This window comes from Pseudorca crassidens, chromosome 13 (assembly GCF_039906515.1).
Source record: "Pseudorca crassidens isolate mPseCra1 chromosome 13, mPseCra1.hap1, whole genome shotgun sequence".
Taxonomy (NCBI): domain Eukaryota; kingdom Metazoa; phylum Chordata; class Mammalia; order Artiodactyla; family Delphinidae; genus Pseudorca; species Pseudorca crassidens.
Genome location: NC_090308.1, coordinates 29,163,533 through 29,191,376, shown reverse-complemented (window position 1 = coordinate 29,191,376; position 27,844 = coordinate 29,163,533). Strand labels below are relative to the sequence as shown.

At 37.0% G+C, this 27,844-nt stretch overlaps 1 protein-coding gene across 10 annotated transcripts in view; it reads left to right on the top strand.

Annotated features, from left to right (window-relative positions):
• EYA4 (EYA transcriptional coactivator and phosphatase 4) overlaps positions 1 to 27,555 on the top strand; it is a 298,829-nt gene extending 271,274 nt beyond the window's left edge. For 6 of the 10 annotated variants that reach the window (XM_067702043.1, XM_067702044.1, XM_067702042.1 and 3 more), the window contains 7 exons: positions 5,332 to 5,421; positions 11,188 to 11,246; positions 11,354 to 11,514; positions 14,388 to 14,502; positions 18,576 to 18,697; positions 20,739 to 20,839; positions 24,170 to 27,555. In XM_067702043.1, coding sequence (XP_067558144.1) covers positions 5,332 to 5,421; positions 11,188 to 11,246; positions 11,354 to 11,514; positions 14,388 to 14,502; positions 18,576 to 18,697; positions 20,739 to 20,839; positions 24,170 to 24,250 — 729 coding nt within the window. In that variant the 3' untranslated portion in view covers positions 24,251 to 27,555. Of the gene's footprint in view, positions 1 to 5,331; positions 5,422 to 11,187; positions 11,247 to 11,353; positions 11,515 to 14,387; positions 14,503 to 18,575; positions 18,698 to 20,599; positions 20,701 to 20,738; positions 20,840 to 24,107 lie in introns of all 10 variants that reach the window. The other 4 variants (XM_067702045.1, XM_067702047.1, XM_067702052.1 and 1 more) reach the window with 2 other exon arrangements.
• Positions 27,556 to 27,844: the final 289 nt, after the last annotated feature.

The window sequence follows — 27,844 nt, the reverse complement described above, 5'->3', positions numbered from 1 at the left end:
AATGACCTTCTTGCCAAATTCATGGTTTATCTTCCTGGTGTCTCTCTCACTTGTATTTGACCCAGTTAATCACTCCCTCTTTCTTAAAATCCTTGGTCCATTTCACGTCTCTCACATGGGTCACTGTGCCTCACACTCTCCCGTACACATTTTTCTCACTGTCGCCTCTGTGTATGTTCCCTATCGCCATGGCTGTGCATGGCTAGTCCCCTCCCTTTTCTCAGGTCTCTTATCCTCCACTATCACCTCCTAAGAAAGGCTTTCCCTTCACTTCCTTTCAATAAGCCATCACCACCCATCCCCATAGCCTTCTGTGTCTGCTGACTGATTTTTTTTCACCACCTAGAATACTACATACTTCCTTGGTTTTTGTCCATGTATTCACCAGAGGGCCCATCCAGTAATAGTATAAACCCCATAAGGGCAGGGAGTTTGCTTATTTAATTTTCTGCTCTCTGCCCAGAATTTGATCATGTCTGACACATAGTAGACACTCAATAAATACATGAAAGTTCCCAAAACCCTTCTCCAGTTCCCCCTGAGAACGCTTAAGCCCACTGCCTGTCCATTACAGACAAACAACTCAATTGTAAAATTTCCCTTCTGATTCATGACTGAATGTCATGGCATTTCTTGTCACTGATTAAAAGAGTTTAGGTATTCTAACAAACCCACTAGCTATTTCCACCTTGGTTCGTGGAGCTAGTTTGTCTTTCTTTTCCTGTAATGAATTTGCACATCTTCTGCCTCTGTGTGCACGTGTCCACAAATATGATTCAGGTCCCAAGGGAGTAACTGTTCCAAGAGCTTGAGTTCTTAAAAAAAAGTCCCCCATTTCTTTAAAAATACATAATTGCTGCCTCTCCTGAAATATTTTTACAGTGTGTCCCTAGAGGAGGAATTCCAGCTGATGGCCCAGTGCAGGGCAGAGGCCCATAGACAGACTGTCTGGCTCCAATTTACGCTCTGCGCTTACACGGCTAATAGGCGTTAGTATTTTGATATAGAGAAGTGCTGTCCTTGATCCTGACTTGGTTATACACTGATCACATCCGGCTGAAAAGCACACAGTTAAGGGCCAAGAGCTACTCATTTTCTTCATCTCCCCTCTGTCTCTGTTTCTGTCTCTATATCTCTTGTCTGTCTCTCTCTGTCCAACAAATGTCTTGGGAATCGTTTCAGTATTTTCGTAGAACGCTACACAGAGTCAATTTAAATTGGCAGAGGTTCAGTTTGCCCCATAGGAAACTCTGCTGTAGACACTTTGAACCGATTGGAACTGTTATGCATGTATAATACGTATCAGAGCTACCACAAAACCCTGTTACTCACTTTATTATCCCACTTTTCCCCTCTATCCAAGTTTTCACTGTCACTTCATTGCAGACCCTAAACTCAACACTCACTACAGTTAAACTGAGGAAAGGCAGTAACCCTTGATTCATAAGGTGCCCATAATTCTACAAACATCTAATGAAAACGAGCAAATATCTCTGTATAAAAGTTGGCTTCAATCCAGAAGTATGTTTAATTCTCAAATGCCTGATAAAGCCGTGGGATTGCAGGCTGCGGCAGCTCCTGCCCAGTGCTCTGCAAGGGAGAGGGTGTCCCACATGACAGCGACACCCACCAACTTCCTGCCCATCTTTCTTGGATTCCTACGTCTGGGGGTTCTTTAGCTGGAAAATGGGGTGCTGGAATCTTGCTTACTTAGAATTAGCTATCCCAGTGACTTAGTAAACTGGAAAAAGAAAAAAAAAGTAAAACCAGATATTTGAAAGTAAGCCCTCACCTGATGTTCTCTTAGAAACAAGATCAGCACCTCTTACAAGCACAGCTTTCCTTGGCTTGTGGCGTGGCTCTTCCTAGCCGTTCTGTGTCAAGCCTTCGGCATAGGTGACAAAACACCTCCCTTTCAACAGGCCTTAGCAAAATACAGCCAGTTCACACTCAGGCAAACCTCAAACTGAAACTTCCCCGGTTAACCAATGAAGTTTTGCCAAAATGCTTACTAAGTCCTGGCTCTGGGAGCCTGTGTGATGTGGAATCGCCGGAGCTAGAGAAACAGATAACTGCCCCTTCCTTTGCCGTGGGGTTGCGTTCCAGTGGGGTGCTCAAAAACAGTTTTCATCATGTCATACGCTATGCTTCTTTGTTAGAGAATTCTTGTTGATTTTCTAAAAATTATGTTTGTTTGTGTGCCTCTCAGATGCACAAAATGCATTCTTCATGGTTTTTCCTATCACTGCTTAGGTAGCATAGAGAGTTACGTGCTACAGAAGCGTGGCATCGGTGAAAGTAACAATCAAAAAGAAATAGTACGTTTTCTCCCATCCCCGTAAATCTGATCTGTAAATGCAAAGAATATGAGGCATTGAACATAACAAATTGAAGAATTTTATCTAAAACTTGAAAAAGAAAAATTGGCATATCATACGATAAGACTTTAACCAATCTAGTCTCAAGAAGGAAAACCTTTTATAGAAGACATTTCTGAACCCCCATCTGAAATATATATCTTTAGGGCAGTAATCATCAGAAACATAACAGAGTCCTGTGGAGCTCAGTTTTATTGTCTTGCATCAGTGAACATTCCTCAAAAGCATAGAGCATCACTAATGGAATTATATGTTTTCATGCTATAATTACATTTGATTTTTCCTGATATTTCTGTAGGCTTTTTGTTCATGGTTCCATGACTAGATGGAATATTTACAAGTTTTCTGTGTCCTCAGCCTATTCAAACCCCCCACCCCCATAACAAAGAGAGAGGGAGTCTAGAAATAGGAATTTTTTACAGGAAGAAGACACATGTATATTTTTAAATTTTTTTACCTCCAGAGATTTTCTTTCAGCAACAGCAACAAAAACATAAACAACAACAAAAAGAAATAAGAAAAAAGAATTTTATATTTGAAGGAAACAGAGCAAGAGATCCCTCTGAGTTTTGAAGCTCCTTGAGACACACAATGGGCACTTCATATTTTTGTTTTCATTCTTGAATGAATACTTGTTGGATAAAATGGAATTTATTTGGTCTTTGGGTATGTTGCTCCAAATGATCCTGTCACTGGAATACAGATGAATCTAGCATAGAGTCATACTGACTGGAGGACATAACACCGAGATGCCATCAAATATGTGAACCAGGGCTTCCTGGTGGCGCAGTGGTTGAGAGTCCGCCTGCCGATGCAGGGGACATGGGTTCGTGCCCCGGTCCGGGAAGATCCCACATGCCGTGGAGCGGCTGGGCCCGTGAGCCATGGCCGCTGAGCCTGCGCGTCCGGAGCCTGTGCTCCGCAGCGGGAGAGGCCACAGCAGTGAGAGGCCCGCATACTGCAGAAAAAATAAATAATAAAAATTTAAAAAATATGTGAACCATGAGTCTCTGTTTTTGAGAAGAGAGAACGTCTAGCTATGAAATCCACAGAAATCTCCAAGAAAGAGACGTAAACAGTTGGAAAATTATGTTGACACCCAACATACTATGATTGTCCTCTCATCTTCTCCCACATCAAGTCTTAGCTTTGCTCAACATCTCTGTGACTTTCTCCTCTCTCTCCTTCTCAGCACTCAGTTCCTATTCTGTAGGTTTTCATCACTACAGAATAAGAGGCTGACATTCACTTCAAACATGGTTACACTCTAAGGTTTCCCCCCTCAAAGCATTATGGAAGTACAGAGGGAAAAAATTGGTTGTTGAAGTATAGGTGTGGCATAAAGAGGGTCTTCTTCTTGCAAAGTCGAGGAAGTTAGGGGGTGTTTATGAATACTGCTTGACCTGACCTGGGTTGCATATTCTCATCATAAATTGAAGTAACGTTAGCATTACATTTCCCCAAGTTTAAATACATTTCTTGAAACGCCATTTATTAGAACATTGAAAACACAAGTTTGGTTCTCTCTCCTCACATCCCTACAGTCTGGCTCCTGGCCCAGCCACTCAACCCAAATCACCCTCTATGGTCTTCCAAAATAACTTCTCAGCCAAAACCAATAGTATCCGTCTAGATCTGTCAGCCTTATTTGAAACCATTTTCTTCTCCCTGCCAACACCCATTCTGGTCTCAAATTCTGAGGATTTGTCCCTTCCAGGTTTCCTCTTTTCTCATCTCCAGAGTCACATCCAGAGCTGTTCTCCTTTAGAGATATTCCAACTCTGATCATTTTAAACACAAGGTTTGTGCATGACTTATTTCCCTAGCCCTAAAATAAAGGTCTTACTTTTAAAAATAAAGTCTTACACCTCTCTCTTCCAGGCTTTCAACTGTAATTAACTGTGATAAAGTACCAACTCTGGTCTTCATTCTCAACTCCTTGCTGCTGTGTAATCTCTTAGTTTCTATAAAGAAAAATTAAGTCACTTTGACTTTTTACTAATCCCCTTACTTTCATTAGACTTCTAGATGTATATATTTTATTTTTATACATTTCTATATTATATTTACTCAATTAATGTTCCTTTAGCCATACTCCACCCTTCCCTCTTCATCCCTAGTCAAATGCAGGTTAGATCAGACTCTACACATATTCAGATAAATATTGCCTGTTGATCAAAATACAATTAATAATGAAGTTAGAGCTGCTCTGCCAGCTCTTTCTATCCCACCTCCAGACGATATCGTCTGCTCTCGTCCTACAAACATCCAATAGACCTGCTTTTCTCTCTTTTCTACTTATTTGTTGTCATTCTTAAAAGGACGTCCTTTTCTCTTTGTAACAGATCTGCTCCATTCTTCAGTGTCCCATCCAAGTACCTTTCTCCAAAGGACTTTCCATGGAGTATATGTAAACTGGGTCCTGTGAACTAGCTTGCTTCCTTCCTCCTCCTCTCATGAATGTATAGCTTTATGTGAAAATGTATCTAAGTCATTTTTCTGTGCATATAAAGTTCTGTAAATTCACAGATGTAGCAGTATATTTAATATGTTGTAGATAACCCTTTAGAAAGGCACCTTTTCTGATAATTGGGAAATCTTTTGCATCTTAGGTTAAAAACCCAAACAGGGCTTGCCTGGTGGTGCAGTGGTTGAGAGTCCACCTGCCGATGCAGGGGACACAGGTTCGTGCCCCGGTCCGGGAAGATCCCGCATGCCGCGGAGCGGCTGGGCCCGTGAGCCATGACCGCAGAGCCTGTGCGTCCGGAACCTGTGCTCCGCAATGGGAGAGGCTACAACAGTGAGAGGCCTGCGTACCGCAAAAAAAAAAAAAAAAAAAAACCCAAACAGTCTCCGCCTCCTTACCCCCTACAGGCATATGCACTTAAGATAATTTTAATAATAACTGTGGTTACTGAAAATATACTTCATTATATGTGCATTTCCTTTTCAGGATCCCCCCATGGCTGTAACCCTTGGACTCCGAATGGAGGAGATGATTTTTAATCTTGCTGATACACATTTATTTTTTAATGATTTAGAGGTAAGAATTTACAGAGCTAAGAATAGTTGTATCAAACTATTAAAACTCTTATATGGTTTCTATATATGCAGATAACCTCAAGAAAACCAGAAAGATAGAAATTTAGCTCAAGAGAACAGTAAAGTTCCTGTCAAGGGAAGAAATTGTATATGCAAATATAAACAAAAGAGAAATTGTATTAATGAATGATACATATTTACTGGTGCATATTTAGAACAAAAAGTGTCTCCAAAAAGGTCTGCTTTGATGTCTCATACCATACACCCCTGTCCACTACTCCTGGTCTTTTTGGTGTCTCAGCCACAATTCATTCCATCTTTGTATCAGCATTAGCTTTTCCAGGTTACAAAAAGGATGCAATTTAGGTTAATCACTGCACAGTAGTTAGTCACAGATACTGTTCCTGGTTCTAGCGTGGATCATTAATTTTTTAAATTTTTTTATTGGCGTATAGTTGATTTACAATGTTGTGTTAGTTTCAGGTGTACACCAAGGTGGTCAGTTATAATCTTTTTTAGATTCTTTTCCATATAGGTCATTACAGAGTATTGAGTAGAGTTCCCTGTGCTATACAGCAGGTTCTTATTAGTTATCTATTTTATACATAGTAGTGTGTATATGTCAGTCCCAATCTCCCAGTTTATCCCTCCCCGCCCTTATCCTCTGGTAACCGTAAGTTTGTTCTCTACATCCGTGAATCTACTTCTGTTTTGTAAATATAGATAATCTGAAACTTAATTCTAGACATTATCATTCCCTATTTCTTCCCCTTCTGGATAAAACCGTGCAAGAGCTATTTACATAGCACTTCTGACTGGTTTGATTGCACTTATTTTCTCTTTTTTCCTTAATTCATCTTTCCATTTCCAACCTCAGATGAAGAGAAAGCAAAAACAACAAACTAAAAGAACCCAAGAAAAAATAGCCTCAGGATAGCTAAATAAGTACTGTAATAAGGTATATAATAGGAGTGCTAACGATCTGAGTTATTAGGCATTCAGATGATAAAATCTGAAATAACCGAGTAACTTGGGCACTGGACAGAAGTTTCTCTCTGTCAAGAACAACTATGCTGAAATAGATTTCTCTTTCTTTTTTTAAATGACCCATTCCAATTGATTTTTTATCCCATGATTTCACAATGAAATTAAAGTGTTTATCTATAATCACATTATGAGTGAAGATGGGGATTATTATTACTGAATCTGCTCCTTGTGTTTGACATTTTATATTGGGCTTTCCATTAATTAATTAACAAACTTTTGGAATAAATATGTTTATCACATTATTGTTGTAGAGAAGAAACTGTAGGGCTCACCAGCATAAAAATCATGTCTAAGGCTACCTGCTAACTGATAGAACTGGAATTTGAAACTCTGGAGTTTGTCTGTCTCCAGAACACATACCCTGTCCCCATACTATGCTGAAATTAACAGACGTGTGCAAGGAAAGTAAGCCAAGTTAGTGCTTTGAATAAGTTTTTTTTTCAATTGACAAGGTCTTAAACCCAGTTTTAGTTACATCTGAGGCATGAGTAAAAGATGTGTTGTTCAGTATATCCCATAAACATATGTGTTGGAAACCTGTGTAATCGCATTTTCTTTCTTGTTCTCTCTGCAGTGAGTCACTGTTTTTACTGGATAATAAAATTTAAATTCTGTTTAAAGAGGTTTTATTTTTTTCTTCAAGAGACACTATGAAAGATCAGTATTCTTGGGCAAGTCTTCCAGTTTTAGATAATAAGAAGTAATAATCACCTCTCTAAAACCTGATTTAAATTAATCTTACTACTTATTACTGTCTACTGTATAGAATTATTTTATATATACACAATAATAGGAAACACACTTTAATCTTTTGGGAACTTGAATTTTTTATACATATATGGTGATAACTTTTTAGGTTGATTTTTCTGTTGGGTAAAATGGACGAGTCTCATTCTAAAAAGAATTCTAAGATTATTACTCCTCTCAAGCCTGTAAAACACACAAAAAAGAAGTTTGATATGGTTTTATCCAAGTTTTACAGTTTTATTTCATTTCATTTATTATTTTTACTAGAAATAAATGAAATAAATGACTCTAGGTTCTTAGTGGCACATTAGAAGCCAGATGGAATAAATTTACCATCCAACTTCTAACAGAACACTAAAGTGAGAACATATGATGAATTTGAATATAACTTTATATTGATGATGATGAATTTGAATATACCTTTAGCAAGTTTGACGTGAATATTGGCATATCAGAAACATGTGGTCAGCTATGGTGCTTTAAGAATTTTTATTTTGGATTTGATACTATATAAAATATATCTTTCAAATACCCAACAGGATCTCAGGTAGAAATAGTAACTGAGAAAATATTGGTATTGACTTTCTCATCTATGTTTATAGCTTTTTAGTTGTGCTTTAGAATGTGATAAAAATTCCATTTTACTCAAACACTAAAACTTAGTATCCAACAATAATGTACTAGATCAATGAAATGATTTGGTCTCTGCATAGAAGCTGAGTTCTCAGATGTGCACATACCCATGTGCACACACATCCAGGTGCCCAAGGAAACTCAGAGGTTTATACTAACTTAGGTGAGATAAACAAACAGTAAAACTAATAAAATCTAAACAATAGCTTTCAAGATCATTCAGTACAGTTACATACATATCCACTATACTTCTGTATCTGATTTTGAAGCTTTACTTTCTCCCAGTTTTTTATTTCAGTAAACCTCTTATAAGCAAAGATTGTCATGAGCTTCGTAACTGGTATTAAGCTATGTCTGCTTCTACTGACAAAGAGAATTCCTCAGGAGAATAACTTCATCATTAGCCTATTATGTGATTTCCCCTTGTGTATTTAATCTCTCAGGGTTCCTTTTCTTAACCTAAAAATCTAATTTGAGACTCAAATCCTTCAATAGATACTGCAACATATGTAGTAGCAGCTGCTCACACATAATTCCTTAAAAGATACAAATTTAAATCCTCTTAATAGATACTTCACTACATCCTGTCCAACTGCAGAGAAGGCAAATGCTCACACCACTGTCCCTAAGAAGTGAATACTCTCTGTTTAAATAAAATGTTATTTCAGTTAAAATAACTTCCAGAAGAGAAGGCACCAGGGAGTTTGGGCTAACAAAAGTGAGAGAAGACTGCTGTGGATTATAACTGATACAGATCAGTGACAACTTTGCGGTCACCTTATAAGACAAAATTAAAGAATTTATGATTAGTGCCAGAATTATTCCAAATGTTTGAGTTCTTTCACTGAAGTTTGTTAAAGCCAAAGCATGACACTGTTTTTACTATTTTGTGTTTTGTCAAAATGTTTCTTATAAAGTTCCTCTGAGTGAACACTAATTGAAGAACAATTATTTAGATTTTTCTAAAAATGTAAGTGATTGAAGTTCAGGTTTCTTTCACTGGACTGTAATCCTTGGGCAATGGTCCAGAGTCAACAAGCATAGTTAACTAGGCATAAATTTAAAGAGAAGTTCCATTTGGAAAAACCTCAAATATAACTTCAAATATGGAACTCACGGTCCAATAAGTTTGATATACTGATGTCCTCAGGAGTAAAAAGTAAATTTGGGGGCAAAATGTACAAATTAATCATATGAGTTAATACTTGAAATGTCAGAGGAATTTCTATAAAAATTAGATGGGAGGATATTAAATATAGAAATGACTTGTAATTCATAAGATCCCCCTTTTTTAATATCATTAGTTTATTATAAAATTATGGAAATTGTTTACATGATAAAAGATTTCAGAACCTCAGTGGAATCAGCAGCTTCGCATGATTCTGTTTCAATAGTGGTTTAATTTGGTCTTCATCCTTACCAAGATCGTCACCAACTCAAGAAATAATCCTTGTCTTCGAGAACTACTTTGCTGCCTCAGTATTCTGGAAGAACTTTTATTTTCAACTTTCATACTAACTAGTTAAATCTCTTCACCCTTTCCTTTAGAACCCAATCCAAGAGCTACTACGGTTGCCTGCAGTACTTTTCCCTGAGAATTTTCTGGAAGCATAATACCTTCTTTGGTTAAAGTTTGGGCTGTGCTCCTTTCAACAAACACTCAGTCAAAATGGGGAAGAACCTCTCTAAATGCCTCTCCTGTAGCCTCAGCCCGTACTCTGTTCTCTTGCCTTCCCCTCCAATCTTAATATAAATATCTTCTTACAGTCCTTACCATCTAGAATATTGTTATTTTTATCACCTAACTTTATGTTAGAAAATTTAAATGATTGTGGTAATTCTGTCATAAACTACATTTGTTTAGAGTTCTGCCATTCGTTCAAACAAAGAAGTGTTGAGTGATTACTTCTTGCCAGAGAGTGCCTTAAGTGTGGGTATAGCATATCTGGGAGACCCAAACACCCCCCTCAGGGAGCTTCCAGTCAGATGAACTTCTTGAGGCCCTTCCTTACTTACGAATATATTTATTCAAAAATTACTAAACCTATAATTTATGTACATAATATGAACCTTTAAAATTAGTTTACCTGGATTTTCAAGTTATGTACTAAAATTGTATTGATTGAGCTACTCACTAAGTTTTATATTTTAAAAGAAACCTGAGCCAACTAATTTATCCTCAGACTGCAACAAGATCTAATATACTCAGTGTGGAAAGCTAGAGATAAAATATTAAATATTTCACCATCAGATACTTCCAAGTCCTATAATGATTATAAATAGTAGCTGAAAAGTCTTTAGTATGGCATCTTATTTTCAAATTTAATGATTTTTCAGAATTGATTTTGAATGATGAACACTTAATATATATAATCAGACTCTGTGAGTTTGACTGTAATTATCTGAGGGGAAAAAATGAGGCCCAAAGGGCTAAACCATATTTACTCTGAGGTTAGTAAACTAGTTATTGAAACGCCCTACCGAAATTCCACCTTCACATCATGTACTATTTCACTGGAACTATGCCGATTATTTGAAGATAGAAAAGGACTCTTAGAACAGCAAAGAAGAAATGAATTCTTTTCTAGAAAAGTTACCATTTGTTCTGAGTACACTATACCTTAGGTCAAGTATGTGGGCGTATGTACCTAAAGTTTATTTTCCTTTGAATTTGTAGCACATTGGAGTTGGTAAATCTTCATTACTCCCTTTTACTTTCAGTATTCTTTTCAGTTGAAAGACTTAAAACAACCACAAAAAGTGTCAGCTTCTATAGTTATTAGCTTTTTGCTGGTTGAAAGACCAGGACTTTTAAAACAACATTAGCATGATTCTTTTCATGGTGTCACTGGCCCAGCAAAAAGGAAGTCATAGAAATTTAACAGAACACCATAATCATCAAGCCCCTCTGTTGCTGCTCCAAAGATAATAAATAATAGTAACCACTGAGGTGTTCAGCCCAAACAAGTTTTGAGTATCTTCAGATTAGCTTTGCTTTCATACTTAAGTATGCTTAACGGAAATGGCCGAAAGTGATCACCAGTGATTATTGTAAAGATTCAAGAGAATTCCTTATCAATAATTTTAAGATTAAAATTATTTTTGTATTTGCTCTGAAGAAACTCACATGCCATATGTTTTCAGGCCCCTTTTAAGGTCCTCTTCTGGATTTAGATCTTACAGAGTAGAAACGGTGCCATTTCCCAGCATGAGAGGGCGGGATGGGTGGGCAAATGCTGCCCTCTTCTGGCCATGGGCTGAGCAGGTGGAAAGATGGAAAAAGCTTCAAACATGGTGACAAGCATCCTTTGAAAAACGACTCTTCCAATGTTTTTAACAGGAGTGTGATCAAGTTCACATAGATGATGTTTCCTCTGATGATAATGGGCAAGACTTAAGGTAAGCCATGCCTTTCAGTATGCTCTTTCCTACAGAAATTCAGCTGTGAAGTTTTGCACATGTAATTATTTCTTTTATTTCTTTTTAATGTATTTTGGGTGTTGCAGTACCTACAGTTTTGCAACTGATGGCTTCCATGCAGCTGCAAGTAGTGCAAACCTTTGTTTGCCAACAGGTGTAAGAGGAGGGGTTGACTGGATGAGGAAGTTGGCTTTTCGTTACAGAAGAGTAAAAGAATTATACAACACCTACAAGAACAATGTGGGAGGTATGTGTGGCTTTTACAATTTAATAAAGGTACTGCAGATAGAGGTACAATTTAAACTGTAGTTTCAAGTTTCATATTAGGGACTATCCTTCTGTAAGATAAATTACCAAGAGCTCATGCTGGACGACAGTGAGCCAGAAATTTTAATTTCTTAGAGTTAGTGGGGGGAAAAAAATCTAACTGCAAAATAAAACGTGCAGCACTGTCAAAGGAATTGGGAATTCTTTGTGCCCAGATGTTTGGTCAAGATTAATTGCAGGGCAGAAATAGAGACACAGATGTAGAGAACAAACGTATGGACACCAGGGGGGGAAAGCAGGGCGGGGGGGATGAATTGGGAGATTGGGATTGACATGTATGCACTGATGTGTATAAAATGGATAACTAATAAGAACCTGCTGTATAAAAAAATAAATTAAATTTTTAAAAAAAGATTAATAGCAGGACATTTATTTTGCCCTTCCTCAGCTGGGACGCTCTCAGTGAAAACCAGACAAAGGAACTGATACAGGCTGTGGAAAGAAGATCTGTCTAAACATAAGAGCCCTAGTCAGTGAAGCAGAGTTGTTAGCAATCATTACCTTTCTGGAATGCTATCAAAAATAAATGCAAACTGTGCTTTATGTCATTTTGAAGACTTCAACAAGTTAACTTTATCCTGTCAAAAACTGCATATTATCTGACAGTATATCTTTGCCATGTATAGTGTTAACTATATCATGGTTTTTATAAATTCAAATACTCTGTAGGTAGTATCTAAACCATTTTGTACTCATTCATATATTACAGGTGATATCAAAACCTGTGACATCAAAACTTAGATCCTGGATGTGCTTCTTGGCACAATAAACCTTGATCGTCTTTATTATTAGGATCAGTTTTAGGGCAACAAGATCGTAGGATTAGTTATGAGGTCACTTAACATTCTTCTCTCAGGGCTTTTTGTTTGTTTCTCTTTTTAAAGAAAAGAGGGATGGTTGAGGAGTATAAACCAGAATCTAAAATTGAAATAAGACAGCTAAATATATATTTTGCATGCTATACATGTGTATATTTACATATATGTCATAGAATACAATATAGTAAATAAAGTTTTCATCTATAAGGTATATACTACACCATACACATCTTAAGGTTGGCTGTGTGTCTATTGGCCTTGTATCCCAGTGCCTAGCTAGCTTGAAGCACATAATAGATGCTCAATAGATGTTCAGTAACTACAAGAGAACCAAAACATGTAGAACCATAGACAGTAATAATGTTAGAACCAAACCGGAGCTTAGATATGGAAGATCTTTATTTCCAAATGAGAAATAGTCTCCTGCAGGCTACTAACCTGCCCATGCGTTTAGGCAGGCAACTTAGGTTTCCTAATTCACTCTAACACTCTATACAAGACACTTCTGTAAAATCAGATAAATAGGTATTCTATTTAAAAGCAGTTGAGGGTAATAACTTTAACTTTAAGATAAATATCCCTTTGGGGAATCTGAATTAATTTTTATCATTCAGGCATGTCATTATTTCCCTCTTAAAGGGTATTATTAAAATTATTTTAAAATTAACAAGATTACTAGTAAATAATCGTATAGCTTAAAAAGTTTAAACAATGAGATATTAATCCATTTTTTGTGATATGTTAACATCTCTTTATTGAAATAATGACAAATGAGGCTCAGTAGAAACTATAAATTTTGGTTTAAAAATTTGTCCACCAAGGACTCTCCTGGTGGCGTAGTGGTTAAGAATCCGCCTGCCAATGTAGGGGACATGGTTTCGAGCCCTGGTCTGGGAAGATCCCACATGCCGTGGAGCAACTAAGCCCGTGCGCCACAACTACTGAGCCTACAATCTAGAGCCCACAAGTCACAACTACTGAAGCTCGCATGCCACAACTACTGAATCCCGCGTGCCACAACTACTGAAGCCCTCGCTCCTAGATCCCATGCTCCACAGCAAGAGAAGTCACCGCAATGAGAAGCCTGTTCACCACAATAAACAGTAGCCCCCACTCGCCACAACTAGAGAAAAGCCCGTGCACAGCAACGAAGACCCAACAGAGCCAAAAATTAATTTATTTTTTTTAAAAAAAGTTATCCGCCTATAAATGAACTCTTAATATTCTGAAATATGATTTAACTAAGGAACTTTATTTTTTAATAGATTTACATGATCTTGTTTCCTCATGAAAGCAACAGGTTTTTCAGTAAAATTAGTATGCCTACTTCTTTTCTTATCCTAACATCAATGTAGTTTTCAACCATCGTCTATAGCTATATCATAGGCTTCAGGATTTTAAACAAAATTCTTAATTCCTTTGTACAAAACAACGTATTTCTGACAGCTTTAACACTAGTATTAGAAACAAATTCTAGAAAACTCTATAGCTGTATGCGATAATGTCATTATTACTGTTTCCAAGTGGTAATGGTTGTGATTATTAAGAAACTAAACATTTTCAGACAACCAAAATATTTGAGGTTTGTATCCCTAGGCTGGTAGACCCCTACTTCTTCTCCAGACCTATCCTGTCAGTCTTCTGGAGTAGTTGTCAAAGCTCCTCAGGTGATTGGCATCCACCATGCCGGATTCTAGGATCAGTGAGGGCAGAGACTGGGACCCACTCTTTCACTGTTATATCCCTAATTTTTAGCCCAGAATGTGATGTGCAGAAGTTGTTCAATAAATGTTTGTGGAATGAATGAATCAGTGGATAATCAATTCTGAAATGGAAGATCAAGGTTGATATCAATCTCTCTCTTTTTGATATAGGTGGGAATAAAAATCATCTGGAGCAGACAGAAGGAAGACCAAACTAGGCATCCCAGAAAAATGTTCATCTCTTGACACTGCCCTACTTTTCTGTGTTGCAGGACTTCTTGGCCCTGCCAAGAGAGATGCGTGGCTGCAGTTGAGGGCTGAGATTGAAGGTCTGACGGACTCCTGGCTAACAAATGCACTTAAATCTTTATCAATTATTAGTACTAGGTAAGCGGTATTGTTGCAGTTTCTATATTTATTGTATTGAAGATGTAGTTCTAATAGCATAGCATATATCAAAATGTTTTAATTCCCAGATTTGTTTTAGAGTTTGAAGGGACCTAAAATTCACTGTGTGTGTGTGTGTGTCTGTGTGTGTGTGTCTGTGTGTGTGTGTGTCTGTATGTGTGTCTGTGTGAGTGTGTGACTGTGTGTGTGTCTCTGTGTGTGTGTGTCTGTGTCTGTGTGTGTGTGTGTCTGTGTGTGTGTGTGTGTGTGGTGTGTGTCTGTGTCTGTGTGTGTGTGTGTGTGTGTGTGTGTGTGTTTTGGGATGGAGGATGGGGGTTGCTGCTTCTCAGAATAACTGGGAGATCCATCTCTTTACCGTTCTCTCCTCATGACCCCTGATAAACCCCATGGGAATGTCATTTGACTTTCAAATTTAGAAAAAGCACTCTGTTGGTGACAAAGTACAGAAGATGATGGCAAAAAACACAATACTGTTTATACAATTAGTGCATGTTTTTAAGTCTTTTATGCCATTATAGAGAATATACGTAATTTGAACACATCAAAAAAAAGCAAGAGAAAGCTCCTGAAAAACTTGTAACCTTTGTGTTGTTTAGTTCAAACGGTGAAATGCTGACTTGTTAGTGTAGATAATAGAACTGAATTGACATAACTAGTTGTGTACCATGTGCCATAAATGCTAATTAATAATATAAATCCGGAACATGATAGCTAGTAGGGTGGGAATGAATCTTTGTTCTATCCTATTCCTTAGTTTTATTTCTGTGTTGGATGAATAAATAAAATCATGCTTAGCAAATGTGTGGGTAACACAAAATTCAGAGAAGAGCTAATATTTGGACTGATTGAATCAAGATACAGAGAAACCTTAGCAGGGTAAAAGGAGAGTCTAATCAGAACATGGAAGTAAACGAGTGTGTCCCAAATCCCTCACGTGGCTTTTAACCACGTGGCATGACAAGCCACTGCATTTATAGCAGAGTCTCTAAATGGAGAGGGGAGGGGGCCGTAGATTCCTGGGTCAGGCTGGGGAAGCAGAACAGAGTACTTTGCTCAGTTCTGGGCACCTCATTCCAGCAGGGGCTGTGACATATTTGTAGCATCTTGTGTCCAGCAAAGTGGCCAGAAGAGTTTAGGCTGTGGAAACTACAGAAAAGGAACAGTCAGAGGGAGGAACCGAGGAGTTTAATCTGAAGAAGAGCCGTGTATGGAACAAGGTTACCAATTCAACTACTTGAGATGCTGGGCTGGAAATAAATTACATTTCTCTCTGCATCTATGAAGGAGAGAGTTGGTCCCGACGAGTAGGAAGCCGGGGAAGGGAGGTTCTGGCTCCATGTGGGAAGAATTGTCTGACAATTAAAGCTGTTTTAAAATGGGACTTGCTGCCTTGTGAGCTCTGTGCAGTCACAGAGACATGGAGACCAAAGGGCAAGGAAGCTGGGATGTGAGGACAACAGCCCCTAAAATCGTGTGTAAAATGTAGAAGGTGCTTTCATTATTTTTAAAGAGGTCTCCTAGATAGTTAAACACCAAAAGGTATTACATTACATTGTATGTGTTACATTGTTACATTATCTATGTGTAGCCGTTGTATATTATATATAGATTATTATTAAACACACGGGTATGTGATATAACTAACTAACTAACTAAATAAATGTATGACAAGGAAATGAAGGGAAATAAATCATTATACATTGAAGTTTTAAGTACCATGAAAGTTGCCAAGTTATCCACATCTGTTACCTTATTGGTAAATTTCACAAACTCTGTCAGAAAAGCAGATGTTTACACCAAACACTGCTGAATTATATATCAGAGCCTGTAGCAAAGTGTGTACCCTGTGACTGTAATTCCTCTTCTAGGAATGTAGTCAAAGGACATAATCATATGCATAGGAAAAGTTTATATGTAAGATAGCATTGTTTATGATACTGAGAAATCAAAACCATCTAAGTGACTAAGCTTAACTTTAAAAAATGGTGGTGCAGCCACAAGATAGAGTAGTTTGCATACATTATGTTTTGTTGGAGGGGGAGAATGATGGACAATATGACATATATAAGTAGGCTCATGATAAAAACAAATGAAAAGAGTAAGATGTAAGATTACACATACAGTATGATCCTAATGGGAAAACAACCTACATGCAAACTGAAAATCTGAAAATAAATGCACAAAATGGGGACAGCAGTTATCATCTCTGGATGGTTAAATAATTGGTGCTTTTCATTTTCTTCTTTATATTCATCTGCATTTTACAAGTCTATATATGCAATTTATAAATGTATGCAATGTTTGTAATTGAAAATTACAATGCATTATAAATTGCATATAAATATATGCAATGTTTGTAATTTATTTATTAGATTTCAGAACCAAATTTAAAAAGCCCGTGCTATCTTTTATTCCACCGTGTTTTCATTCTGTAACACTCATCTATATATGACATTGAATAACATCTTATTTTGATGAAGTATGATGTAGAAACTTGTGTCACAATACAGTAATGTGTTTGTGTATTATTCTTAGTAGTCTGCCATTATTTGGGGAAGTTTTGTCTGATCAAAGGCAAGTCACTTTCTAGCTTTTTATTTTTTTATTAGTAAAATTTAATATTGTATTCATGATACTTATTAAACTTCTACCTCTAGAAGTCTTTGTTTCTTTGTCCCATATAAATTGATAACCTCATCATTTGGTCTATGGAGATAATTTAGAAATGAAAATGTTTTAAAAGGCTATCATTATAAAGGTTTTATAATTGTTTTTAAATAAATTGTAGTCTTCTTTACACATGATATGTCTAAAGAATATAAAGCATAATATGAAGAGTACTGGGGGCTAAACATACACATACCTATAAGAATTTAGCACTCAACTTGTCCTTCTAAGTTGCCCTTGAGACCGGTTTTCTGAAAATCAGTCTGCAGAATTCTAGAGAATATTGTATCAGCCCTTACAAATATGTATTAAAGGCTCATGATACAAAATATCTAGTAGAGAAAGGTGCATAGCTATATGCCTTCTGATTCCCAGTTTCAGGTGTGTGGTTTGAGCCCCTCCAGGTGGGACAGCTCAATTTCCCTGTAATCCAGAAGGAAGGGCCACAGTCCATTCTTTTCCCTGACTCAGGCTAACAGTCTCCCCTCTCTTGGTGTTTCCTTTATCTCACCTTCCCGGCTGCACCCTCACCCCCCCATCCTGTCTACTGTGAAAGAAACAGATGTAAGTTGCAGAGTGGAAGATTCTCACTCTCAAAGGGTAAGGCCTTAGTAGATGGATTAAAACAAGGCCCATTAAATGCAGTTTGCCCTTGGTTGTTAGAAGGAGATTCAGGAACTCAATCCCTTCCGTTCTAAATAAGAATCCTCTCTATTTTTACTTCTTCAGGATGCACCATTTGTCAGTACCTTGATTGGGACTTTCTGGGCTGTTTCTTGCACAAAATCTAAAAACTCCTCTTACACATCCCATCCCCTCCTCCCTTCCTGTGTCCTCTACTTTCCCAGGCTCTAAAAACTCTGGGACATGGAGTCCTATCACCCTAAAAACTACCTTACCTGCCTCAAATAACAAAGCCCCTTGTGACTCTTTGTATATGTGCAAATTTTATGAAAACTGCTGATGTGCATACTTGTAAAACTCAGAGGTAAGCCATGCCCCCTTTAATAATCTTTCCATGATTGCCGCTGGCTGAGGTAGGTATCCTGTGAGGTTCCACAGGGGCCGGAGGAGATCTTGTTTATAGAACACATTTTTTATTCGCAGGGGTCTATTTACTTGTCTCCCTCCCTGTCTAGCTTGTGATCTGGGTAGGAGGGAAAACTTATTTTCCTTCACTTCCTTCATTTGGGGATGTATTTCTGGCATCTGGCATTGCGCCTACCAGGTGATAGGTACCGTAAACAACTGTTGAATATTGAAAGGGTAGGTTATCAGGGACTGTTCATTATAGAATTGAAAGACTGCAGGATAATTTAAAATTGGTACTGTTAGATGTTATCTAGTATTAGAAAACAAAAATGCCTGTTTCCTCCTCATCTTAGGAGTAACTGCGTAAATGTCTTGGTAACAACAACCCAGCTGATCCCAGCACTTGCGAAGGTTCTACTCTATAGTTTAGGAGGTGCTTTTCCCATTGAGAATATTTACAGTGCAACTAAAATAGGTAAGAAAATTATTTCTAACTCCGTGTGAAATACGTTCGTATCTGTGTTTTGGGGGATTTTCTTAATGTGTGTCTCCATATGATTCCCTCTTTCATCAATTTTGCTATAAGAATATCAAGCAAATTTGAATAGAGCTCAAATAGCAAAGTCCCCTGCAACTCTTTGAGCATGTGCAAACTTTATGAAAACTGTTGCCTATGAAATTCTGAACTCGGTATCTGGATAGCTCTGACTCTTTATATATACATATACATGTATATTATATTTGTATTTCATTATGGCACATGTTATCTAAATAATATACAGTACCTTTAGCCATAGTATTTAATATTTTACCTAACATGGTATATGGTATTACATCCTTGCATATGCAATAATCTAGATCTAAGATAAAAGTACTGTTTTGGCATTATAAGGGAGTGTCAGATGGATTGAACTAGTAACCTTAATTCCAGGGGAAAAAAAATTTCGTGAATCAGAAAACATAATTGGAGCATTCATAACATATGAATGGCTGGAAATCCACATTTCCAGAAACGTTCAGTAGCAATCAAAGAACTACAGTCTTGTTTATTTAGATCATAGCTATCTATGGAGACATCTTTGACTTTAAGTACCTTTCACAGGCTCTAAGACTTCTAAGAAACTTTCAAAAACAAAAGCTCATCAACTTCTGCCATCTTGAAAGAGTTAAAAGAAAACAGCTCATGTATTCTGTTGTCTGTCAAGGAAATGCCTGGGGAAATAGATGGGTTGCACAATGTGCCCTGAAGGTCAACAAACAGGCTCTGGCGGCTTGACAAGAGTTCCGAATGCTAAAATCCCCCACCAGAAACAACCTGCCCTGGGCCTTGCAGAGGTCTGATATTGGCACAGGCAAAAAGAGCCCCCAGCTACAGCTGTTTGGGGAGTATAGTTAAAGAGAGGCAAGCTTTCGTAAAGTAAATTCCTCATTGTCCTAAGCACTGCCATTCAGAGCCCTGGTACCAATCCCATTCATTTTTTATATAAGTGTATTTATGCTAGCAGGATTAATACATCGAACCCGATTTTGCTTTTTGACAAATCAAGTAGTTTTACACAAGCATAAACATTTCCTCTAGTAAGGACAACATTCTTTCTTATTGGCCAAATTGTTCCTTATCTTTAATCTGAAAAAAAAATCATTTTTATTTTTCCCTTTAAGCTAGTATTTTTTGGAGTTCTGAACTATCAGAGTAAGAAAAAGTGAAAAAGAAGCCATGACTGAATGAACATGCTGGGAATGAAATTCAGAGAATAATGCCAATGTTGTAAAAACAAAGAACATGTAAAAATTCTGTGGTGTTATTCCCATAGTGCGATCAGAGGATACTAGTGTCACCAGTGCTGTGGTCCAAGCAAACAGCACCCTTAGTACAATTAATCTGAGCAGACTAGCTCCCAGCCACTTGAAGAAAGGAATTGTTTATCAAGATAAATCCATATCTTAGTATTTCCTCTTTCGTTCTAGGTGAACCTTCAGTTTTTCACAGTAATAATTTTAGCTGACTTGTCCATACTAATTAAAACAAACTAGATAAAATGTAGAATTACACAAATAAATGTAAAAACTGATAGTTGCTTGTAAAGTTGTTCCTATAGCCTTTTAATGGACTGAAAGATATAAAAGAGATATAAGTTTTTTTTCCGATTAGATACTTAGCCCTACTGACTTTTTTTGGAGTGTGAAATACATTCATTTAATAATCTGTCTTAAGTAAAGACTTAGAGTATTCAACCATATTTGTTGATTTCATAAACCCAGAGTTTGCAAGCAAGTTTAAGTGATTGATGTTCAAGAGAAAGTAACTTAACACTTTATGAATCTTTAGGTTAATGAATGCAATGGCTGGAAGAATAAGCAGTGCATTGTTTTTCAGGCAAGGAAAGCTGTTTTGAGCGTATAGTGTCCAGATTTGGCACTAACATAACTTATGTTGTGATTGGAGATGGCCGAGATGAGGAGCATGCCGCTAACCAGGTAACTTCACTCTGAACTTTATCTTGTTTATCTTCCAGGAAAAGAAAGTTGCTTTGAACGAATAATGCAAAGGTTTGGCAGAAAAGTAGTATATGTTGTAATTGGGGATGGTGTAGAAGAAGAACAGGCAGCAAAAAAGGTAACCTGTTTCAAACAATGTTGGTGTGATACTTCTAATGCAAGCTTTTTTGTTTGCATTCCTGTAGTTTGGCCCAATGGCAGCTTGACAAATGATTTAAATTTATAGATGCAAAGCAGTAAGAGCATGAGAAGGTCAGTACTTACATTCAAATAAACCATTTGGAGTCTAGCATTTTTTTTGCCTGAAACTTCATAGGAAATATAGGAACATTTAGTTACATTTATTTGTGTGTGTGCTTATGTGTGTGTGTGTGTGTGTGTGTGTGTAATACACACAGATATAAGAAAGATGGGGGAAAAAAAACGTTTTTGAGCACATGAAGTTCAACAAGATTAAAGACGCTTAACGAGCTCCATAGAAAGCCATGTGAGTGGCTCAGTTCTTACCCTTTTCCCATCCATCCTCTATGCCATATGGTCCTTGTGAGTGCCTAGTAGTAATTGTGCCCCATGATGATAAATCTGAGGGTAGCTTTAATAGATGAAGAAGAAAACTTACTAGAGAAGTTAATAAATGCTATTGGAGTGGGATATATTATTCAAATCCTTTTGTGCCAACTTGTTATAGAGACTTAGAGGCAATGTCCCTTACATCTTCTAGAAGAGTGTTATTTGTTTTGGTGAGTCATTGGTACTTGATTGAAGCCAAGCAGCTGGCTTTGAATATATTCAGAAGATCTCATAGGCCCTAGGTATTTAAATCAGCCTTTTCATCTGGCCCATATTTCTGAAAAAATCAAGGCAATTAAAAAACCATTAACTGGTTGGTCCAGCATCAAAAGGAGAATGATATCAAGATTGGCCCCAGATACCAGACTATCGATCAACACAACTGAGATCTACTGCTTCCTTCACTGATTGATAGCAGAATATCATCTAGCCAGGATTAAAGTGATATAATTTATAAAACAAAGCAAAATGATGAATAAGTATTGTTGAATAATGACATGTCAGCATATATTGTTTTACATAGAAAGAACATTGTCTTTATTATCCTGAGGAGATTTCAAATAATCATCGGATAAAGCCTTCACTAAACACTTGCATGTGCTGGAGTGTTTATCTGATTTCTGTCCCCCCTCGCCCTCCCCCCGAAAAAAAACAACATAAACAGTTTCCTAGGAAAGTTTATAGTGATACTAGAAAGGTAAAAGATACGATTTATGTTTGTGGTCAATTCAAATCAAGCAAAATGGAGAAAAAGAAGGAGCTTCCACTTTAGAAGGTTTGGTGACGCGTTGGAAGCCATACTTGAAATATTCCATGCTTTTCCATAACATTAAGAGAGTTGTTTCAGACTCATCCTCCCACAGTGCCCCTCCGTCTTAATTAGCAGTGTCAGTGACCCAAGCTGACGACCACTTGATATCCTTCCGGTTGCACACAGTTGAAATATCTTCTGGAGTTTGTCAGTGTCCCGAGTCCTTGTTGTTTCAATTTTTCATGTTGGCACCATAATTACACACAACAAAGAGCAGTCAGTGCAGCCACCATAGCAAGCATTTTACATGTCTTTTAGCCTATGTGAAATTCACACACATCTAGGTCAGGACTAATCAGATTCGCTTTTCCAAACCAGAAATGGTATATGCCTTTGAAAATCAAAATTTATAAAGTCAACCCCATTTATGCGTGGCGTGAAAACTAGACTTGGTATACCAGTTGTTAACACCTTCGGCTTTAAACCCAAAACTTCAGGAGAAAAAGGCATGACTCCAAGTGGATAAGAACCTTGGTTAGAATGCTATTTCCAAATGGTTGTTTATGTAGGTACAGTTTTGGTGATGGTGAAGGCTTATAATTCTATTTTGAAACACAGGTGGTTGGTTTCTCTAGTATCCGGAATGCATGCTCTTCTTTGGATGTAGCTGTAATCGCATGTGCAAAAATATAAAGTACTATTTTGCTATTACAAATAGATCTGAGCTGAATTTTTAAAAAGTTACTTCTAGGTGAATTTTGTGCTTTAATTCGACCCAAAAGCATAATTTGTTTTGTAAATCTAAGAAGAAATTTCAAAGTTGACAACTGAACTCCCCTATAGAAATATATGATGTGAGCCATATTTGTAATTTTAAATTTTTTGGAAGCTGTGTTTAAAAAAAATTAAAAAGAGAGACAGGTAGAATTAGTTCTAATGATATACCAATATACTCAAAATATTATTGTCTAAACACCTAATAAGTATAAAAACTATTCATGTGATATTTACATTTTTAAAACAATTCTAAGTCTCCGAAATTCAGTGTGTATTTTGAACTGGACTTGCCACATTTTGAGAGCTCAATAACCATATTGGGCTAGTGGCTACCATATTGGGCAGTAAAAAACTATATAACAATAGAGATTATTATTTTAATTATTCATTTTTATAATAAAGTGTCTTTTCCATGTTACATATAATATACATATATTTCCATTTTACATGCAAATATATAGTCTACAAGATGTGATCAGCCCAAACTTACAAATAAAGTGTTGGTTTTGTTAATTGCAATAGTGCATTATTTCCTTTTTTTCATTATTGTCCACAATGAAGTATTTTTAGACATTTTTTTTCCTAATTACAACCATTTATGAAATTTTAATACCACGCATATACCATTACTGGTATAGCTTTGGAGAGCCACAAACCATTGTAATATCTAAGAATTTTTTCTCCACAAAAACTCATTTTTGTCCCCGTAAGGGGGTGATATCTCCCCCTTGAGCATGCATGCTGGAGTGCTTTCCCTCAATCCCACACCAAGGAAATAAATCAGGTCAACTCTGCTGGCTTAAATTATTACTTACCCCAGACAAGTAAGAAACTTGATCATCCCCACATTTTCTTCTACCTTATATAGTCCAGCTTCAAATTATATTTTAATGTAGAAAGGAATTCACCCTCTTCCTCTCAAATGGACAAAAAGCCTTGGATTTAGGAAGTTTATCATTTTTTCTGAGAGATGGACCTTAAGGAGTGACGTAGTAAGTAAAATTTGTTTTCCTCCAGCCACGTAGGATTTTGACGCTCAGCTTGCTTTCCCGGATGCTGAGATTAGTAATGACACTTTCCAAAATAAATATTAAACTACTTAAGAAATCTCATTACTTTCTTTTATTATCATTAAAATCCAGTTCAGATCTATTTCTCTATTATTTTGACAATACCACATTGATGCTACCAAACCTTCAAATATGATCGTCCCTCCCTTAAACTCCCTCCCTTGAACTTGGGTGAACTACACTTCCTTGTGCGGACCGCTGCTTCACTGAGATAATAGTTATGCTCTCTCTCCATCCCTTCCCCTTCTCTCTCCCATCCCTCCCTCTCTTAACCACACAGCACAATATGCCCTTCTGGAGGATATCAAGTCATTCAGACCTCTTGGCTCTACATCAAGCACTGGAATTAGAGTATTTGTAACTGTGTTCTCTAGCTGGAGATCCGTTTTTTTTTTGTTTTTTTTTTTTTGTTTTTTTTTTTTATATTTCAAGTACACTGAATTTTTATGTGTGATTCAATGCCTCTGGCTTTACACATATAAATTGTCTTAAAGGATGAAATCATATTTGGAATGAGAATTCCAGAATGAAGAATTCAGATTGCTGAATGGAATTAAACTTTAGTGCTACAGAAAGGAAGCTCTATGGTCTTATATTTACAACACTTTAATGGTTTAAAAAAAAAAATCTGTGGAGGTTGCTGGTACACACCGAATGAGTCCTAACTGGAAGTAACAGCTTTAGCAAAGAGCTCTCACCCTGGCAAAGCACCAACACAGGCTCCGTCTGACAAGGTTCAACAACATTCCTCAAAATGGGAGATCTTCTCAGCCCTGAGGTTTGAATCTGACTTTAGCCTACCTAGCCCAGAAAATCTGAATTGGAATGCACTCAGACTGTGTAAGGACAGTCCTATCTAGACCTGTAATTTGTGTAAATTATTGATGAAAGTAATTTACTGTGACTTTATTAGCAGCTGACTTTGAAAGTGGATGCAATTTTTCTTTCATTTGTCGGGGAGGGTAGCGGGAGGGGAAATGGGAATCTAATCATGTCTCTTTTTTTAAGTTTGGCAAACAGAATGTTCATACTGATGTGTTGTGCCTTAAAGACAAGACAGCATTTGTGTGTTACAATGTAACTTTGGTTAAAATCTCTGTAGATAATGAAAAACAAAAACCTTTGTGATCATTCTTAAGATGACCAAATTTAAAATTCAAGCTATCAAAGCTTCATAATGCATCAGCAAGAAACTGAGTATTTGTTGCAATAAGAAAACAATAATAATAAAGGAAAGCTTGTGTTTTATTTGGGTTCTTAATAATTCCAATAATTGTATGAGGCAACTATTGGTGCATCCAACCAGAAGCAGAAGGTTTGGGAAAGATTGTGGGACCTTTACTTAGAAAGTGAAGTGTATGTTGAAACCTTGAGTACCCTTTCTACAGTTTTACTGGAGAAAACTAAGAGCCATATTCATGATGACCTATACTGTTTGGAGTCTGACTCGTTGATACGTCTAAGTTGTATAGAAGAAAATATTCTGATGAAAATCATAAGCAAATATCACCCAAACTTTCTTAAAATATGCATGAACATGGCTTAAAATTCACATTGGGTGAACAGGGCTTAAAATAAAGCTAAGTGCATTTATTCCCAATGCCATTGCAAAAATGAAGTGTCATCAGTAGTGGAAGGTGAATGCCCCAGATGGTTTCTAAGGAAAGAAGTGAATCAATGGAAATTTTACCTAGACTATCATCATAAAATAAATGAACAAGTGAGCCAGATCTTGGCAGCGTTACTGAAGTTACAACGGTGAAATAGTATCTGGTTCTCTGTCTTAACACATCCATCCAGTCTCTCTCCATTACAGACCCGCGTACCTTAGTTTCTGGCCGTACCATTACTGCACAATGGACTTCATTCATTGCAAGGAGAGCCTGTCATCGTTGTGTTTGCATGTTTTTTTTTTCTTGGTGTGTAGCCCATGTTAGGAACACGATACAGGTTCTCCTGTCATTTCGTATGACATGATTTCCCTTGTGGAAATTTAAGACTTCAAGATCTAGGAGTGTTTTAATGGTGTCTACACCTGCAGTTCTGTGTTTAAAATGTCACAATGCGGAACTTGCCATCCAACTACTAAGCAGTACTCCTAACCAGAGGCTGGTCCATGATAATCCATCATCTGAGGCTTCGGTGGCTCCCAAAAGATTGGTGCTTTGTACACTGATCACAACATTTGCTATGGAAATGTGATTTTATTTTCCAAGCTATAAACCTGTATTTCTTTACTGTACGCTAAGGCCATGTTTACATTGGGCAGAAAGAGATTGAGACCCTATTTTGCAGATTTTAAGATTGTGGTTTCATCACACGTAGACCTTAATCTTAATCTTTAAATTTTGTAGCTTTTGGCTACCTCTGCACCAAGTACTCTTGCAGATAGATTAAGGTTGGAATACTTAATAATAATAATAATAATAAATCTTACATTTCTATTGGCCTTTAGCTTGAAAACAGTAGTTTTAAAAAATTAAAGAGCTGCATTGATTATCAGTACATAATTCTATTTTGTGCACTAAAACCTTAAATATTTATTACTGTGAACAAAACAAAATTATCTTTACTGTAGAGCCAGGTTCTTTAAATGATAGAATTTTGGCATTACATCGAAATTTTTCACTCTTTTTTTCATATCAAACAGGCAAGGCTTCTTATGCTGCTAAAACTGCAGGTACAGAAAGGAACACCCCTTTACAGGGCAAAGAGAAGAGTCGCTGATTACATCAGCAGTGCTATGTCCCACAGACCTCTTCTCCGATGATGATGTGTTCAGAAGAGGCTGCCAGCCTAAAACCTAAATGCTAGGTTGTTGGAGAACAGCTCGTCTGGTACCACCGTGGTGCAGGCCAGTGAGCCCACATCACAGTTTGTCCTGTGACTTTGAGCATGCTCAGGCTAGAACGCTTCTCTCCCCCCGCTTAGGAACCCAAGATCCTATTCCTTTCTGATCTTAAAAACAAAAGATAAACCAACAAACAAAAAAGCCCCTTTGGAAGTTGCCATGTTCTGTTGACATATAGGATATTGTGCCTTATTATAAACCAATTTGAAAATGTTTTGTCACGGACATGGGTGTTTGGTTCCTCTATGCACAAACTTGTGATATCGCCGGGACAGGTCACCACCTCGTGTTGCACCTGAAGAATAGCAAAACAGGTGGCCCAGCTACAATAGTGTCACAGACAAGATGAAGTCATTACACCCTGCAAAGATTTGTAAATCAAATTCAGAGGCAAAAAAATATTTTAGGATCATGGAATTTGTGCACAAAAAGTAGATAATAACACTCTAAAAATGTTTTTTCCCTTAGTCTCTGGTGAGCTAAGATTCAAAATAGTGTCAACAGCATGCTCAGTATGAAGGTTTTTGGGGTTTTTTTTTTAATGCACATTTGTTTATGACAAGCCTGCATTCTCAGTGAATATGGCATTTAGTATCTCTTTTAAAAACAAACAAGCATCTTGAGCCAAAGTTGCATTTTTGACTCCCAACTATGGTAGCATTATGGAAATCTAACAAAGTCAAGGGTTTCTGTTACGTATTAGTAAAGTATAGATTATTGGGGCCTACATAATTTAAAGAAATGTAAATTAATATTAAAAGCTTGTAAAAATATGTATATCTTTACTATTTCTCAATAAATACCTTTGGAAATGATTTCGTTTTCTTCACCCTCCATGTCGTAGAGTTTCTGTTGTGTGTACTAAGCTTGATTCTAAATAACGTGAAATTTGTATTTAGGCTTCTTGCTGTCTTCTTACCTTCCCTTGTTTGTGCCTAAATTGCATAGTTTGCAGTTAAGGCAAGCTGAGCTGCCACACAGTAAAATGTCACTAATTAAGACTAAAAGTTGGGCTGATGTACTGAAAAAGATGTGAGTACCTAGTTTTTTACATACAGGTAGTTATGTTAAAGTATAATGCATAATGTAGTCACTAGAGACAGT